We start from the raw sequence: 16,901 nt of genomic DNA, 5'->3' as shown, positions 1-16,901 counted from the left end.
GTATTTTCCTTGCACAATATTGGCAGTGCATATTTGTGTTTAAATTTTTTGTTTGACACCTCTACATGCATGAGTCCAGGAAATAGATTTTTCATATGTTGTATCCCACAGAGGAAAATAAAAGAGATTGAGGGGCAGTTATCTGCTGCAATGAGAAGAGATGAAAGATCCATCAAGGAGAAAGATCATCTAAAGACAGACATTGTACAGCATGAGTGAGTCCTTTGATGTTCAAATATCAATTATTCAAAAACCTGAGGGATAGTTTTCGTCCATGTCTCTTTAAATAATGCTGAATGTGAATTCTTCCCCAGGGTGAAGTATGAGGCGCTATCAGCAAGTTTCAATCAGCTGCAACTTGAGAAGAAGACTATTCTGGAGCAGATTCAGAATGAATCTTCAGAGGCAACCATTCTGATAGCACAACTTAAGGTCTGTATGAATTGAACATGTGTTGCTGTCTGTATAGTATAATACAGAATAATTTAGCAGTTTGTTGATAATTCATGGTAGTGTGTTGTAATGGGAATATTTTTCTCATTCAGGAGAGCGAGGCAAAAGAGATGAAGATGAAGAAGGAAATTGAAAGACTCCAAGAAGAAAACCAACAATTACGGTCAGTTAGAGTTCATTGTTTATAAATCTTTAGTAATTATAGTAATTATACAATGCAGCAACATTCTTTTTTTTCAAAATCATTCACCTTTTCTTTCCTGTAGAGAGGAATTGAAATCCTTAAATGCCAAAGTTGAAGAGCAAGGCCAAGACACTGAGAATCTGCAGAAGAAACTTGAAGAAAGTGTAAGCAAATCAACTGTCTGGAGGTTGTAATAATACTGTGAAATTGTGAAAATTATGATAATTCCCTTTTAGTGTTTGAAAAGTTTGAAAAGACCGCCTGAAATTATTGCCTGTTTTGGTGGAATGGAGTTTTGGCCTGCCTGGTGTCATCACCATGTGGTAAATTAGTTAATAGACCAATAAGAAAGAGACTTTCAAACCTCTGCCAATAACAGCTAGTTTTCAATTTCCCCCTCCCCACTCAGACAACTCCCAGACAGTCCTAGCAAAATTATTGCTTGAGAAATTGCTCTTTGCTAAGAAGCTATTTTTGTTTATTTTTTACTATTTTATTTGAAAACAGTCACAGTAAGATACTTAATTGTTACCCAGAAATGATTTGATATTGAAATTAAAACGTCTGTATTGGAACTTTCAACATGATGTCTGTTTAACACAAAATGATATGGCCATGTACTATAAATGTCCAAATGTAAATGCACGTCAGTTTTATTCTATATTCACACAAATGAGTGATAGTAAATCAAGTTGACTATTTTCTGTTTTACTTTATTTCTGTAGTGTGGAGATCTGCAAGCTGAGTTCGCAAAGAAAGAGAAACAAATGAAAGCAGTGGAGTCAAAGGTCATTATCAAAGTCATGTCTACACCTGGATTATTTTCTCTTTAATTATCTTATCAAACACTTTGCTTTTTCTCTCTAGCTGTCCAACCTGAAGATAAAATTAGAGAGTAAAACTAAAGTCCAGGACGAATACCAAAAAGAGGTTTGTGTTGACAATTTTTTGTTGTTGATAAAATTACTAATTAATTATACAGTAATATAAAACATTCAGCTTTCTATAACCTGTTTTTCATTTACTTGTTTGTTCTCAGAACAAAACGTTGAAGAAACAAATTGCAATTGAGACAGCAAAATCCAGTGAACTTGAAAATGAGGTACCGTGTGGCTTTTAAATGATCACTTACAAGACAATTGCAACATTGTAATGCAGTTGTGATGCAACTTGGTTTTTCATCCATTACAGATAAACAAATTGAAAGAGGAGTCAGAAAATGTTCAACGATCAAATGAAGAGGAATGTAAAAGATTGCTTGATGATCTTGGAACCAAATCAACATCTGAGGCAGAGCTTCAGAAAAAGGTGCTTGTTGGAAGTTACATTCTGGAAGGTACATTCTGGTAGATGTGGCAATATACTTACTGCACATCTTGATCCGTGCAGGTGCAAAAGCTACAGTTTACAGCTACAGATGCAGTCAAGAGTAAGGAAGATGTTGAAATCAAATGTCAGAACAAGATAGCAGACATGGTTGCCTTGATGGAAAAGCATAAGGTAAAGTTATCTTTTGGTCAATATCCACAGATTACACCAACACTGCTGCCATCTTGCATGTTGTAGGAAATGTTCTCCATGTGTGTTTGTTAACATTTAGTTCTCTGTTGGTATCAGAACCAGTATGACAAAATGGTTGAGGAGAAAGATGCAGAGCTTGATGAGAAGAAGAGGAAAGACATGGAGGCTACTGCTAATAGAACATCACTGGTATGATACATTATAGTAGAGAAATACACATGAGATTGGATTAACTGGGAGTATTTCAGTAGTGTCATAGCTCTGCTTCTTGGATATTTTTCTGATTTTTCCTCAGGAATTGGAGCTGTCACAGCAGAACATTGAGAATGACCGTTTGAAGGAACAACTAAAGAAAGAAATGAATGAGAGGGTAAGTGTGTCATGTCCCATGCTGACAAAGCTGTGTCAAGTGACAAATGTTGTCTATTTACTCAGTCATGGTGTCATGTTGGGTTGTAGGAAAGCTTACTACAAGAGATTACAGACCTGAAAAAAGAGATTACATCTCAGAAAATGAGCAGGCAACTGGAGACACAGGATAAACAGGTATATATTCAGATTTCAGAGCATTACAACAACAGTTTGTGTTGTTTAAAAGTGTCTGACAAAAAATGTTTTTAATTTGTTATATTTACAAATTAGCTGCCTGAGCCAAAGTCCAAAGAAGTGAGGTGTTCTGAAACCCCCAAAGTATCCTCCTCCGCCAAGATGCCTGTGTTCCGTTTGGCAAAGGACAGTCAGAGAAAGCCAAAAACTCCGAAAGCCTCTGTAACCCCATCCCAAAGCTCAGACAAAATAGTTGCTTTAACTCCAAACATTAATGTAAGTGATCATGAACTTCTTAAAAATGATTGTGTTCAGGTCAAACGTTTTCTGAAAGGTTTCTCCACTACATCCATGTGCATGATCACTGTATTAGATGAACTGATATTTTTGACATGTCAAAGGAAATGGAAAACAAAGCCCCAAAAACTCCATCTTGGAGCTCCATGACTAGAGTTGCAGCAACACCACGAATGAAGGTATTGGAATTGGTTGATTATTTTGTGTGTTGTATTCATAATGCATAAGCTAGGCTATTCAATAATAAATGACCTGTATGTTGTATGATCACTGTAGAATTTATTAGATTAACTGACGTCGTATGTTTGATGTGTCAAAGGAAACCGAAGCTCTCAGAACTCCATCTTGGAGCTCCACCAATATAGTTGGCGCAACACCACGGATTAAGGTATTGGAATATGTTGCTAGATTTCTTTATGTGTAGTATTCATTAACTGTGTTTTCATTTGTTGACCGTGATATGTGAACCATTCCCCCAGAGGATTCTCTCCATCCTATTTCTTTGTGAGTGATTGAGTGATTTTCTCCACAGTCTTACAGAATCAGAACTCCTCCGTCCACTGGGAAGTCTGTGCCCTGGGGGAAGAGCACCCTGGAGCTTGACCCCAAGTCTGACAGCTCTGAACATAATGATTTATTGGTAAATAATGCTTCAAGATCTAATGAACACACTGCTTTAACTTAGATTTGCTTAAAACATTGGATTGGTTTAAAACTCCCAATGACCACAAATAAATTAAACTCATAACTTTATATGCATGCTGGATGGAATGTACATGCACATTTAATTGTGGAAATCATTTTGCTTTACATATCACATCTTCTAACTTGGGTCTTTCTGGTTCTTATAATGGCAGAGCATTGCAGTTGCAACTGATCCATTCGAGAGCAGCCTGCAGCCAAGTGTCCCAGCAGCACAGCATCAAAAAGTGGACATATTCAGGAAGGTAGAATGAGCCAGCCTTACATTAACACCAAATACTTGACTTACTTGGCAGTACTCCCTCTGCATTATGAAATAAGTTGTGGAATACCATATTGCATTTTCTGGTATAGTCTATACTCTGCAACTTCTAAAATATAGTCTGTAACTTGTAAAAGTAGTTAATGCTGTGATGTCCAGGTCAGTATTAGTCTGTAATGTTTCAGATCCAGAGCCCTGCCATTCAGAAATCACCTGGGAGTGCTTTAAAGCTCGCTGCAATGAAAAGGATGCGGGATGCTGGTTGGACATCTGTCACTGGTGCTGAAAAGAAGAAGAAAAAATCAGTTGAAAAGATCTTTGCATAAGAAGCAAGTGCTGTGCTTTTCAAGATAGACTGTTTTCTGTGTGTCTGGGGGAAAAAACAGCGAAAACGGTCTATGCTCTTTTCATTACACCACTGCACTCAAGTTCATTCATGTCTATAGTTGTCTGATGCTGGGAAAGCTGTTGACCAAAATATAAATTTCAAATGCAAGTCAAACAAATTTCAAATGAACCAAGTATGTTATCTTGTTTTGTTGTTACTGTTTAGCAACTTTACTCATATTATTAATGGGAAAATATGTCAAATGCTTGTTGTTTTGACCAAACTTGCCACTTTTGAGTCCATTCAACATGAATAAGTTCATGTTTTCATTAAATGTAATGTATTTGTTCGTAACATTGTTTTTGCTTGTGTGGTTTTTATGAACCTATACACTATAAATACAAAAGCTTATATACAAAAGAATGTGGACACCCCTTCAAATGAGTGGATTCGGTTATTTCAGCCACACCCGTTGCTGACAGGTGTATAAAATCAAGCACACATTTTTATCATTTAGCAGACGCTCTTATCCAGAGTGACGTACAGTTAGTGCATACATTATACATATTTTTCTTCATACTGGCCCCCCGTGGGAATGGAACCCACAACCCTGGCATTGCAAACGCCATGCTCTACCGACTGAGCTACATCCCTGCCAGCCATTCCCTCCCCTACCCTGGGCCAATTGTGCGCCGCCCCATGGGTCTCCCGGTCGCGGCAGGCTACGACAGAGCCTGGATTTGAACCATGATCTCTAGTGGCACAGCTAGCACTGTGATGCAGTGCCTTAGACCACTGCGCCACTCGGGAGAGTACACAGCACACAGCCACGCAATCTACATAGACAAACATTGGCAGTAGAATGGCCCGTACTTAAGAGCTCAGTGACTTTCAACAGGGCACCGTAATAGGATGCCACCTTCCTGTCAGTTCGTCAAATTTCTGCCCTGCTAGAACTGCTGTAAGTGCTGTTATTGTGAAGTGGAAGCCCACACAAGTTCACAGAACGGGACTGCCGAGTGCTGAAGCACGTAGCACGTAAAAATCGTCTGTCCTTGCAACACTCACTACCGAGTTCCAAACTGCCCAGGAAGCAACTTCAGCACAATAACTGTTCGTCGGAAGCTTCATGGAATGGGTTTCCTGTAGCTCAGTTGGTAGAGCATGGCGCTTGCAACGCCAGGGTTGTGGGCTTGATTCCCACGTGGGGCCAGTATGGAAAATGTCTGCTAAATGACTAAAATGTAAAAAATGTAAATGTTTCCATGGCCGAGCAGCCGCACACAAGCCTAAGATCACCATGCGCAATGCCAAATGTCGGCTGGAGTGGTGTAAAGCTTGCCCCCATTGGACTCTGGAGCAGTGGAAACGCGTTCTCTGGAGTGATGAATCACGCTTCACCGTCTGACGGATAAATCTGGGTTTGGCGGATGCCAGGAGAACGATACCTGCCCCAATGCATAGTGCCAACTGTAAAGTTTGGTGGAGTAGGAATAATGGTCTGGGGCTGTTTTTCATGGTTTGGGCTAGGCCCGTTAGTTCCAGTGAAGGGAAATCTTAACCCCATCGAACACCTTTGGGATTAATTGGAACGCCGACTGCGAGACAGGCCTAATTGCCCAACATCAGTGTCCGACCTCACTAATGCTCTTGTGGCTGAATGGATGCAAGTCCCTGCAGCAATGTTCCAACATCTAGTGGAAAGACTTCCCAGAAGAGTGGAGGCTGGTATAGCAGCAAAGGGGGGACCAACTCCATATTAATGCCCATGATTTTGTAATGAGATGTTTGGCAACATTGTGTGATGAATTGTTATTTATTACTATTTATATTACTACCAAATAAAATGATGCTTCAATTTGTCATAGTCATTTATTTGTATTTACTCAGATTGTCATATTCTCCCTTTTGCAACGGAAAAGGGATCCGACTAATACATCCCTGTTTTATACCTTTTAATGTGACCCTCCCTAATTAGGGTCCTAGGGAAACACTGACCAAAACTAGTTTTCCTACTACCGTATCACATAAATCAAACATTTACATTTACATTTACATTTACGTCATTTAGCAGACGCTCTTATCCAGAGCGACTTACAAATAGGTGCATTCACCTTATAGCCAGTAGTACAACCACTTTACAATGTTTTTTTTTTTTTTTTTTTTTTTGGGGGGGGGGGGGGGGTAAAGGTGGGGGTAGAAGGATTACTTTATCCTATCCCAGGTATTCCTTAAAGAGGTGGGGTTTCAAATGTCTCCGGAAGGTGGTGAGTGACTCCGCTGTCCTGGCGTCGTGAGGGAGCTTGTTCCACCATTGGGGTGCCAGAGCAGCGAACAGTTTTGACTGGGCTGAGCGGGAACTATGCTTCCGCAGAGGAAGGGGAGCCAGCAGGCCAGAGGTGGATGAACGCAATGCCCTCGTTTGGGTGTAGGGACTGATCAGAGCCTGAAGGTACGGAGGTGCCGTTCCCCTCACAGCTCCATAGGCAAGCACCATGGTCTTGTAACAGATGCGAGCTTCAACTGGAAGCCAGTGGAGTGTGCGGAGGAGCGGGGTGACGTGAGAGAACTTGGGAAGGTTGAACACCAGGCGGGCTGCGGCATTCTGGATGAGTTGTAGGGGTTTAATGGCACAGGCAGGGAGCCCAGCCAACAGCGAGTTGCAGTAATCCAGACGGGAGATGACAAGTGCCTGGATTAGGACCTGTGCCGCTTCCTGTGTAAGGCAGGGTCGTACTCTCCGAATGTTGTAGAGCATGAACCTACAGGATCGGGTCACCGCCTTGATGTTAGCAGAGAACGACAGTGTGTTGTCCAGGGTCATGCCAAGGCTCTTCGCACTCTGGGAGGAGGACACAACGGAGTTGTCAACCGTGATGGCGAGATCATGGAACGGGCAGTCCTTCCCCGGGAGGAAGAGCAGCTCCGTCTTGCCAAGGTTCAGCTTGAGGTGGTGATCCGTCATCCATACTGATATGTCTGCCAGACATGCAGAGATGCGATTCGCCACCTGGTTATCAGAAGGGGGAAAGGAGAAGATTAGTTGTGTATCGTCAGCGTAGCAATGATAGGAGAGGCCATGTGAGGATATGACAGAGCCAAGTGACTTGGTGTATAGCGAGAATAGGAGAGGGCCTAGAACTGAGCCCTGGGGGACACCAGTGGTGAGAGCACGTGGTGCGGAGACAGCTTCTCACCACGCCACTTGGTAGGAGCGACCGGTCAGGTAGGACGCAATCCAAGAGTGAGCCGCGCCGGAGATGCCCAACTCGGAGAGGGTGGAGAGGAGGATCTGATGGTTCACAGTATCAAAGGCAGCAGACAGGTCTAGAAGGATAAGAGCAGAGGACATAGGTATGGTGTTTTTATAAATGTGTTCCCTACTGTTCTGACCTACAATTCACAATATTGCAACGCAACACAGATACATAAAGTATATTCTTGACGTTGATAATAAAAGTGAGTTACCTCGGGTGCTCAACACGTAATGCTGATGTCACTGTCACTATTGCCGCGTTCAAGTGCTAGTCGGAACTAGGAAACTCGGAAATGTTCGACTTGCTAACTTGTTGTAGTTATTCACGTGCCGCATTCAATAAATTAGCAAATCGAAATGTCCGAGTGTCCTAGTTCCAACTAGCATTTGAACGCGGCATAGCCCCTTTGCCCTTCCTTGCTCCGCTCTCCCACCGCTGACTACGCTCCAGCTGCTTGCGCAGCTGCCTGCTGGTGTCTGCAGCTGGCTCCCCTCTCTAGCCCACATATTCAATGTACAGGTAGCTTAGACCATGACAGGCATCGCCGCTGCCTCCTTCTTCTCCAACAGTTGCAGATTCGGTGGTTGCGGACTCCACTTCGAATCGTTGGCCGAACTCATCGTGCATATTGAGGATAACCACATCGGTAAGCATTGAACGAACCAGACAGAAACAGTCAATCTGCTCACTGCACTTCTGCAATGGCCGTGGCTAGGGCTAGCACGAACCAGTTAGCTAGCTATAGCTACTTCCTGCGTCTGACAGCGCTGTTGGTAGGTGTATTGATGGGACGTTTGTCTTTAGATTTGGTATATTTACTGTCACGCTATAGCATTGCAATGTATAGCTACAAACTGCACGATTAGGAACCATCTCGCACTTCGGAAGCGCCAGTTGGTCAATACATTCAACATTTACGCACGGAACCTATTGCTCGCGCTAGCTATTGCCATTTGCAGCCCTGTCTATGTTTGCAGCGCTAGGCCTGCGCAAGTTTCGTTGCAAACACTTGCTAGATACTGCAACTAGACAGCGCAATGATGGAATGAACCATTGTTGACAACTTGTGTAGCTTTAAAGAAACCTAATTGAAGATTAATTTAATAAACTACCAAGCTGTATTTAGTGTTGAAGTTCGCAAGCCCCTTGGTAACCAGTTAGTTTGTTGACAATGACTGTTATTACACTGTTCTAACGGTGCCTTCCTCGATATTATGAGATTACAATGGCCATGGGGCTCAGATCACAGTGCAATTCAAGTTTAGTTACAATGTTACAATGTTATACTCATGCATTATAATTGCATTGATAATTTGTGAGGTTCTCTCTCACACACACACACACACACACACACACACACACACAAACTGCTAGAGAATGCAGGTGTGCAGCAGACAGTAGAGGAGTACAGAACAGTGGAGGTGAAATTCAGTCACCCTGGGAGACGTGTGGGCGTGAGTCTTGTCCTGATGCAGATGAGTTACCCAATATTGATGAACCTGGATGTGGGTCACACCACCTCTTCTCACTCACACATGATGTTGTCCCTCAAGGGTCACAGTAACTGAAGATCCTCCCACATTGATTAAGCTTCTACCTTGGGGGCTTTATCCTACATGTATCCTATGATCCAACACTGTCTGCAGTCATTGACTTTTCAGTGTTATGGATCTATGGATTGTTGTGTGTTTGTATAAACTGTGTGTATACCAGTGTTGGGGAGCAGTGTACTACATGTAGTTCAACTAACTACATTTTGCAGTAATTTGTAGTGTTTTCAGTATTTAATTACTTTTTTGCCATGTAGTGGTGTAGCTAACTACTGGAACTACACACAACTCTTTTTGCAAAAATAAAATAAATTATGGGTGAAATAGGCAATAATGTCCTTTATTTTTTGGTGTCAGACCTGCCTAATTTTCACTTAAAACATTGTTTTTGTGATTAATAGGATAAATTACACATTCTGTTAACGTCTAACTACAGAGTGATATGTTCTTGCAATTTGTTGTCTATGACATTTTAGATTTACAGTGAGGGAAAAAAGTATTTGATCCCCTGCTGATTTTGTACGTTTGCCCACTGACAAAGAAATGATCAGTCTATAATTTTAATGGTAGGTTTATTTGAACAGTGAGAGACAGAATAACAACAAAAACATCCAGAAAAACGCATGTCAAAAATGTTATAAATTGATTTGCATTTTAATGAGGGAAATAAGTATTTGACCCCCTCTCAATCAGAAAGATTTCTGGCTCCCAGGTGTCTTTTATACAGGTAACGAGCTGAGATTAGGAGCACACTCTTAAAGGGAGTGCTCCTAATCTCAGCTTGTTACCTGTATAAAAGACACCTGTCCACAGAAGCAATCAATCAATCAGATTCCAAACTCTCCACCATGGCCAAGACCAAAGAGCTCTCCAAAGATGTCAGGGACAAGATTGTAGACCTACACAAGGCTGGAATGGGCTACAAGGCCATCGCCAAGCAGCTTGGTGAGAAGGTGACAACAGTTGGTGTGATTATTCGCAAATGGAAGAAACACAAAAGAACTGTGAATCTCCCTCGGCCTGGGGCTCCATGCAAGACCTCACCTCGTGGAGTTGCAATGATCATGAGAACGGTGAGGAATCAGCCCAGAACTACAAGGGAGGATCTTGTCAATGATCTCAAGGCAGCTGGGACCATAGTCACCAAGAAAACAATTGGTAACACACTACGCCGTGAAGGACTGAAATCCTGCAGCGCCCGCAAGGTCCCCCTGCTCAAGAAAGCACATATACATGCCCGTCTGAAGTTTGCCAATGAACATCTGAATTATTCAGAGGAGAACTGGGTGAAAATGTTGAGGTCAGATGAGACCAAAATTGAGCTCTTTGGCATCAACTCAACTCGCCGTGTTTGGAGGAGGAGGAATGCTGCCTATGACCCCAAGAACACCATCCCCACCGTCAAACATGGAGGTGGAAACATTATGCTTTGGGGGTGTTATTCTGCTAAGGGGACAGGACAACTTCACCACATCAAAGGGACGATGGACGGGGCCATGTACCATCAAATCTTGGGTGAGAACCTCCTTCCCTCAGCCAGGGCATTGAAAATGGGTCGTGGATGGGTATTCCAGCATGACAATGACCCAAAACACACGGCCAAGGCAACAAAGGAGTGGCTCAAGAAGAAGCACATTAAGGTCCTGGAGTGGCCTAGCCAGTCTCCAGACCTTAATCCCATAGAAAATCTGTGGAGGGAGCTGAAGGTTCGAGTTGCCAAACGTCAGCCTCAAAACCTTACTGACTTGGAGAAGACCTGCAAAGAGGAGTGGGACAAAATCCCTCCTGAGATGTGTGCAAACCTGGTGACCAACTACAAGAAACGTCTGACCTCTGTGATTGCCAACAAGGGTTTTGCCACCATGTACTAAGTCATGTTTTGCAGAGGGGTCAAATACTTATTTCCCTCATTAAAATGCAAATCAATTTATAACATTTTTTACATGCGTTTTTCTGGATTTTTGTTGTTGTTATTCTGTCTCTCACTGTTCAAATAAACCTACCATTAAATTATAGACTGATCATTTTTTTGTCAGTGGGCAAACGTACAAAATCAGCAGGGGATCAAAAAAAAAATTTCACTAAGTAGTTTGGATGTAGTGAACTACTTTTTCTAAATAACTTTAGGTTAAGTAAACTATCTTTTTTTAAGAGTAGCTTTAGTGTAGCTTAACTTCTTCCAGTGTGAAGTAATTGGTAGCTTGATGAGCTAAATTTTCAGAGTAGCTTCCCAACACTGGTGTATACTGTGTTTACAGTGTGTACTACAGTGTTTACAGTGTATACTACTGTGTTTCTGAGTGTATACTGTGTTTATAGTATGTACTACTGTGTTTCTGAGTGTATACTGTATTTACAGTGTGTACAGTGTGTACTACTATGTTTCTGAGTGTATACTGCGTTTACAGTGTGTACTACAGTGTTTACAGTGTGTACTACTGTGTTTACAGTATGTGCTACTGTGTTTCTGTGTGTAAACTGTGTTTACAGTGTGTACTACTGTGTGTACTACTGTGTTTCTTAGTGTATACTATGTTTACAGTGGGTACAACAGTGTTTCTGGGTGTATACTGTGTGAACTGAGCTGTGTATCTGAGTGTGAGACTGTATGCATTGGGAACATGATACCTATCTCTGATCAGCTGGCAACCATTCCTAAATACTCCAATCAACCACTGCATTCAGTCAAGCCTGACAGGATTCTGGCTCAAGACATAGGCTATCTGTATTTTTGCCCTTTTAGCTCCATGACATTGCCCCAGTCCAGAATTATGAACCATCCGCCCCTTGACCAGACCAAAACCCTGAGATAGGTTCATGGCTGCCACGCCACGGAAGATAAACCATGTCACTGGGCGGAATGCAGGGAGAAGTCCTGGCAGGGTTCTAATCTAAATCAAAGTTTAGCAGGCAGAGCAGTTTGATATAGTGCACTACTTTTGACCAGGGCCCATAGAGCTCTAAAGGGAATAGGGGGTCATTTGAGACGCAGACATATTAAATGTGGTGTTTAGGTTAGTATGGTGACATCAATGCATAGGCCTAGTTCTATAGATGTGTCATGGCACCATTTGATTTCTGCTACTTTTAGAGGACATAGGTTTAATGACTAGGCCTATGTCTGGTTTGTTCCACCCCATCCGTTGTCACTTAGTTTATAACAATGACATTACCAAAAATTGTTCAGGGAACACTGAAATCCAAATTCAATATATTTGCATTATTACTGTGTAGACTAGCCCATATCTTAATACTGTGTAGACTAGCCTATATCTTAATACTGTGTAGACTAGCCCATATCTTAATACTGAGTAGACTAGCCTATATCTTAATACTGTGTAGACTAGCCCATATCTTAATACGGTGTAGACTAGCCCATATCTTAATACTGTGTAGACTAGCCCATATCTTAATACCGTGTAGACTAGCCTATATCTTAATACTGTGTAGACTAGCCCATATCTTAATACTGTGTAGACTAGCCCATATCTTAATACTGTGTAGACTAGCCCATATCTTAATACTGTGTAGACTAGCTCATATCTTAATACTGTGTAGACTAGCCCATATCTTAATACTGTGTAGACTAGCCCATATCTTAATACCGTGTAGACTAGCCTATATCTTAATACTGTGTAGGCTAGCCCATATCTTAATACTGTGTAGACTAGCCCATATCTTAATACTGTGTAGACTAGCCCATATCTTAATACTGTGTAGACTAGCCCATATCTTAATGCTGTGTAGGCTAGCCTATATCTTAATACTGTGTAGACTAGCCCATATCTTAATACTGAGTAGACTAGCCTATATCTTAATACTGTGTAGACTAGCCCATATCTTAATACGGTGTAGACTAGCCCATATCTTAATACTGTGTAGACTAGCCCATATCTTAATACCGTGTAGACTAGCCTATATCTTAATACTGTGTAGACTAGCCCATATCTTAATACTGTGTAGACTAGCCCATATCTTAATACTGTGTAGACTAGCCCATATCTTAATACTGTGTAGACTAGCTCATATCTTAATACTGTGTAGACTAGCCCATATCTTAATACTGTGTAGACTAGCCCATATCTTAATACCGTGTAGACTAGCCTATATCTTAATACTGTGTAGGCTAGCCCATATCTTAATACTGTGTAGACTAGCCCATATCTTAATACTGTGTAGACTAGCCCATATCTTAATACTGTGTAGACTAGCCCATATCTTAATGCTGTGTAGACTAGCCCATATCTTAATGCTGTGTAGGCTAGCCTATATCTTAATACTGTGTAGACTAGCCCATATCTTAATACTGTGTAGACTAGCCCATATCTTAATACCGTGTAGACTAGCCTATATCTTAATACTGTGTAGGCTAGCCCATATCTTAATACTGTGTAGACTAGCCCATATGTTAATACCGTGTAGACTAGCCCATATCTTAATACTGTGTAGACTAGCCCATATCTTAATACTGTGTAGACTAGCCCATATCTTAATACTGTGTAGACTAGCCTATATCTTAATACTGTGTAGACTAGCCCATATCTTAATACTGTGTAGACTAGCCCATATCTTAATACTGTGTAGACTAGCCTATATCTTAATACTGTGTAGACTAGCCTATATCTTAATACTGTGTAGACTAGCCCATATCTTAATACTGTGTAGACTAGCCCATATCTTAATGCTGTGTAGACTAGCCTATATCTTAATGCTGTGTAGACTAGCCTATATCTTGTAGGCCTGTTATTTGTATGTGTGTATTTTAAATGGATCAAATTGAGGGGGCACGTGCCCTAGTTTTAATGGTGTGTGTTCATTTTGCGTGGTGGGGTTTTCTCAGGATCAGTAGGGAAAGGAGGTGTATGGTGACGAGGCTGGAGTCCATTAGCAGTGCTCTGTCTGTCTGTCTGTCTTTATTATTGTTGCATGATTCATTGGGTAAGTCTTTCTGCAGGCATGCAGAGAGGGAGAGAGGGAGGAGGGAGAGAGAGAGAGAGAGGGAGAGAGGGAGGAGGGAGAGAGAGAGAGAGAGGGAGAGAGAGAGAGAGAGGGGGAGAGAGGGAGGAGGGAGAGAGAGACTGAGGAATGCTTTTTAGATTATCCAGTCCCTCAGTCGGGCACCTTATTCCCTTTTTTGTTCAAGCTGGGCTGAAGCGCGTCTGGGTATGCTTTCACTCTATTGAGACTGAGGGGGGTTTGGGTCTGTCTGTCTGGGAAAGGCTACATGGGGTCTTCAAGTCACAAGAAGTGTTTCTCTTGTGATAGCCTGACTATACCACCGTTTAGCCGTGATATGGCTGTGGCCTCCCTAATGGTGTCTATAATGTATAGTATTGTAGAATAATTGATCATTGTATTAGTAATGACACAATCTAGGCCTAAACTGTCATTTCAGATGACAATTTCAATCCCATGCATTTCCCCAGTATTCGTAGGGGTCCTAGTTTGATTAGTATACATTCAAAATGTTTAGTTGTATTTCTTCATAAACTAGGAAACTGCCTGCAACACTTCAGGTTGCCACAGTACACAGTGAGACAGCTGGGAAACTGCCTGCAACACTTCAGGTTGCCACAGTACACAGTGAGCAGCTGGAATATGAGGGCCATTCCTAGAATACAACACCTGAGGAATTCCAAATCACCAGGAAGCTGAAGCACATTCTAGATACAAATTTACTGAGCACTACACAGTCAAACTAGCCTCTCTTGAAAATAGTTTTGAAAGTATCCACTACATATGCTCCAGTTTTACACGTAGGCCTAGCCTACATTATATCTGCAGTTTTTGACCCAATCAATCCACCATCCCAGGGCTCAATACTTCTACAGTATGGAAGCAAACCTGGCCCAGCCCAATCAAAGGCTCTGGCCCAGCCCAATATTAAGCCCAGGCCCAGCTAGAGGTTGACACAGGAACAGGATTCCTGAAGGATCGGGATTTAAATTATAGAGTCAAATTCGCGACAAGATCAACAGTCCACAGGAACGGGAAGTACAGGAATGTGTTATTTTTAAACTGAGTTACGTTTGTGTTATAAGCAGTTTTAGGAGGTCATATCATTTTTTAATGTTTTTGCCCCCAGCCCCTAATTCTCCCAACAGGCTTCAATCTCTAATAAAACAATTATAATTGGCCTTTATCTGCTGGGCAGGCAATGAAAAGTAGTTAGCTAACAGCGAGCTAACTGCTCTCTCTCTGGTCTCATGAGCAGCCCAAAACGAGTCTGTTGCTGAGCAGTTGTCTCGGGGGCACATCCGTGGCTTGGTGGAATCTACCAGCGTGCTGGGGGGTTTAATTCCTTGCCAGCGGGCTACAGTGCGTAATTACCCACCGCGAATCTACACGAAGACTAGGGTTGAGTTATTGTAGGTTATGGGGAAGCTCCATATCCCATCTCTCTTCTGTGGTGCTCGGTGTGATTGTCATTTCTCTTGTGTCTGGTGTGCTCAGCAGAGGGGTTGAGCAAGATTATTATGATATATATAAATCTATTTTTTTTTTTCCTGACTATGGCGTCTAATGTAGACGAGTTCATTCACTTTCCATCAGAAGAACTGTTAGAATTATGTACTAAAGAACAGCTGTTGAAGGTTGCTGAACACTACAAGGTTGAAATTAGTGATAAACGCCTAAAAAATTATATTAGGTTAATATTGAAGGCCAATTTGATGGAGAGTGGTATTCTGGATGTTACCACTGGGGCAGCCTCTGCTGAGGACACGTTGTCTCCCCGATATGTTACAATGACCGCTCCATCGGTTAGTCATAGTAGTCTTCTTTTTGAACAGCAGAAAGAACTGCTTCTGTTACAGCTAGAGCATGAACAAAATGGACAAAGAGCTAAAATGGAGCATGAACAAGCTAAAATGGAGCATGAACGAAATGGACAAAGAGCTAAAATGGAGCATGATCGTGTAAAATATGAAAGGGAATTGGAATTTAAACAGGATATGGAGCGTGCTAAAATCAAGCTGCAACAAGAGCGACTAGAGTTGGTTAGGGAAGGAAAGCTCTCAGGGGAGAGTTTGCTCTGGGAAGGTGACCCAGAGTTACCTAGGGGTCGTTCCTCTTTTGGTCGTAATCCAGACACATTTGATGTTGTAGGGAATTTACGGTTGTTGCCCCAGTTTAATGAAAAGGACCCGGAGACATTTTTTTCGTTGTTTGAGCGTGTTGCTGACGCTAGGAGTTGGCCTGATTCTGATCGCACTTTGATGTTGCAGTGTGTGCTGACTGGTAAAGCGCAAGAAGCATATTCAGCTCTTAGTGTAGCAGACAGTGTTAGTTATGAGAAGGTTAAAACAGCTGTGTTACAGAGTTATGAATTGGTCCCTGAGGCTTACCGCCAACGATTTAGAACTTTAAAAAGGGATGATCAGCAGACTCATGTTGAGTTTGCGCGAATATTATCTTCACAGTTCAATCGCTGGTGTTCTGCCTCTGCAGTTATGACTTTCCAAGGGCTGTGTGATCTGATTATGTTAGAACAATTTAAGGACACAATCCCTGATCGTATAGCGACGTACATTAACGAACGAAAAATAAAGACTGTCGCTGAAGCTGCGGTTTTGGCAGATGAATATGTGTTGACTCACAAAAATGTTTTTGCAGAACCCCGTATTCGGAGTGAGTGGGGGCGTTCGCAGAGATTTGGGCCTCGCTCGCCGAGATACTTCGGTTCCCGGGCAGAGTTTCATTCAACTAGGGTTGAGCCTGATACCCGTGGTAAAACTGACGTTGGTCAAGAGTGTCACTACTGTCAAGAATTAGGTCATTGGAAAAATGAATGTCCGATTCT

The 16,901-nt window shown here is 42.0% G+C and overlaps 2 protein-coding genes across 2 annotated transcripts in view; both read left to right on the top strand.

The window, feature by feature from the left end:
* Positions 1–545: 545 nt before the first annotated feature.
* On the top strand, positions 546–4,645 carry LOC311139130 (synaptonemal complex protein 1-like). Its single transcript, XM_084174020.1, has 15 exons — positions 546–616; positions 720–801; positions 1,363–1,567; positions 1,677–1,739; positions 1,829–1,945; positions 2,027–2,137; positions 2,255–2,347; positions 2,454–2,528; positions 2,618–2,704; positions 2,801–2,980; positions 3,106–3,180; positions 3,321–3,389; positions 3,534–3,641; positions 3,859–3,948; positions 4,151–4,645. The coding sequence occupies exons 6-15, from the start codon at positions 2,111–2,113 to the stop codon at positions 4,289–4,291; spliced, it is 945 nt and encodes a 314-aa protein (XP_084030146.1). The 5' UTR covers positions 546–616; positions 720–801; positions 1,363–1,567; positions 1,677–1,739; positions 1,829–1,945; positions 2,027–2,110; the 3' UTR covers positions 4,292–4,645.
* A 3,436-nt stretch (positions 4,646–8,081) lies between these two features.
* The window catches only part of LOC311139423 (juxtaposed with another zinc finger protein 1-like), a gene marked incomplete at both ends in the record, with an annotated part of 35,674 nt that continues 26,854 nt past the window's right edge, over positions 8,082–16,901 (top strand). The window contains one exon of the mRNA XM_084174299.1: positions 8,082–8,196. Within this exon, the coding sequence (XP_084030425.1) occupies positions 8,082–8,196 (115 nt within the window). The remainder of the gene's footprint in view (positions 8,197–16,901) is intronic.

This window comes from Coregonus lavaretus (genome assembly GCF_964263955.1).
Source record: "Coregonus lavaretus genome assembly, chromosome: 13".
Classification (NCBI taxonomy): domain Eukaryota; kingdom Metazoa; phylum Chordata; class Actinopteri; order Salmoniformes; family Salmonidae; genus Coregonus; species Coregonus lavaretus.
This window is presented reverse-complemented; position numbering and strand designations above follow the sequence as displayed.

Excerpts from the sequence above, each read along its gene's own strand:
- LOC311139130 (XM_084174020.1), top strand. The coding sequence starts at position 2,111 with ATGGTTGCCTTGATGGAAAAGCATAAG. Across the intron at positions 2,138-2,254 it reads CCTTGATGGAAAAGCATAAG|AACCAGTATGACAAAATGGT; the intron begins GTAAAGTTATCT and ends TGTTGGTATCAG. Across the intron at positions 2,348-2,453 it reads CTGCTAATAGAACATCACTG|GAATTGGAGCTGTCACAGCA; the intron begins GTATGATACATT and ends ATTTTTCCTCAG.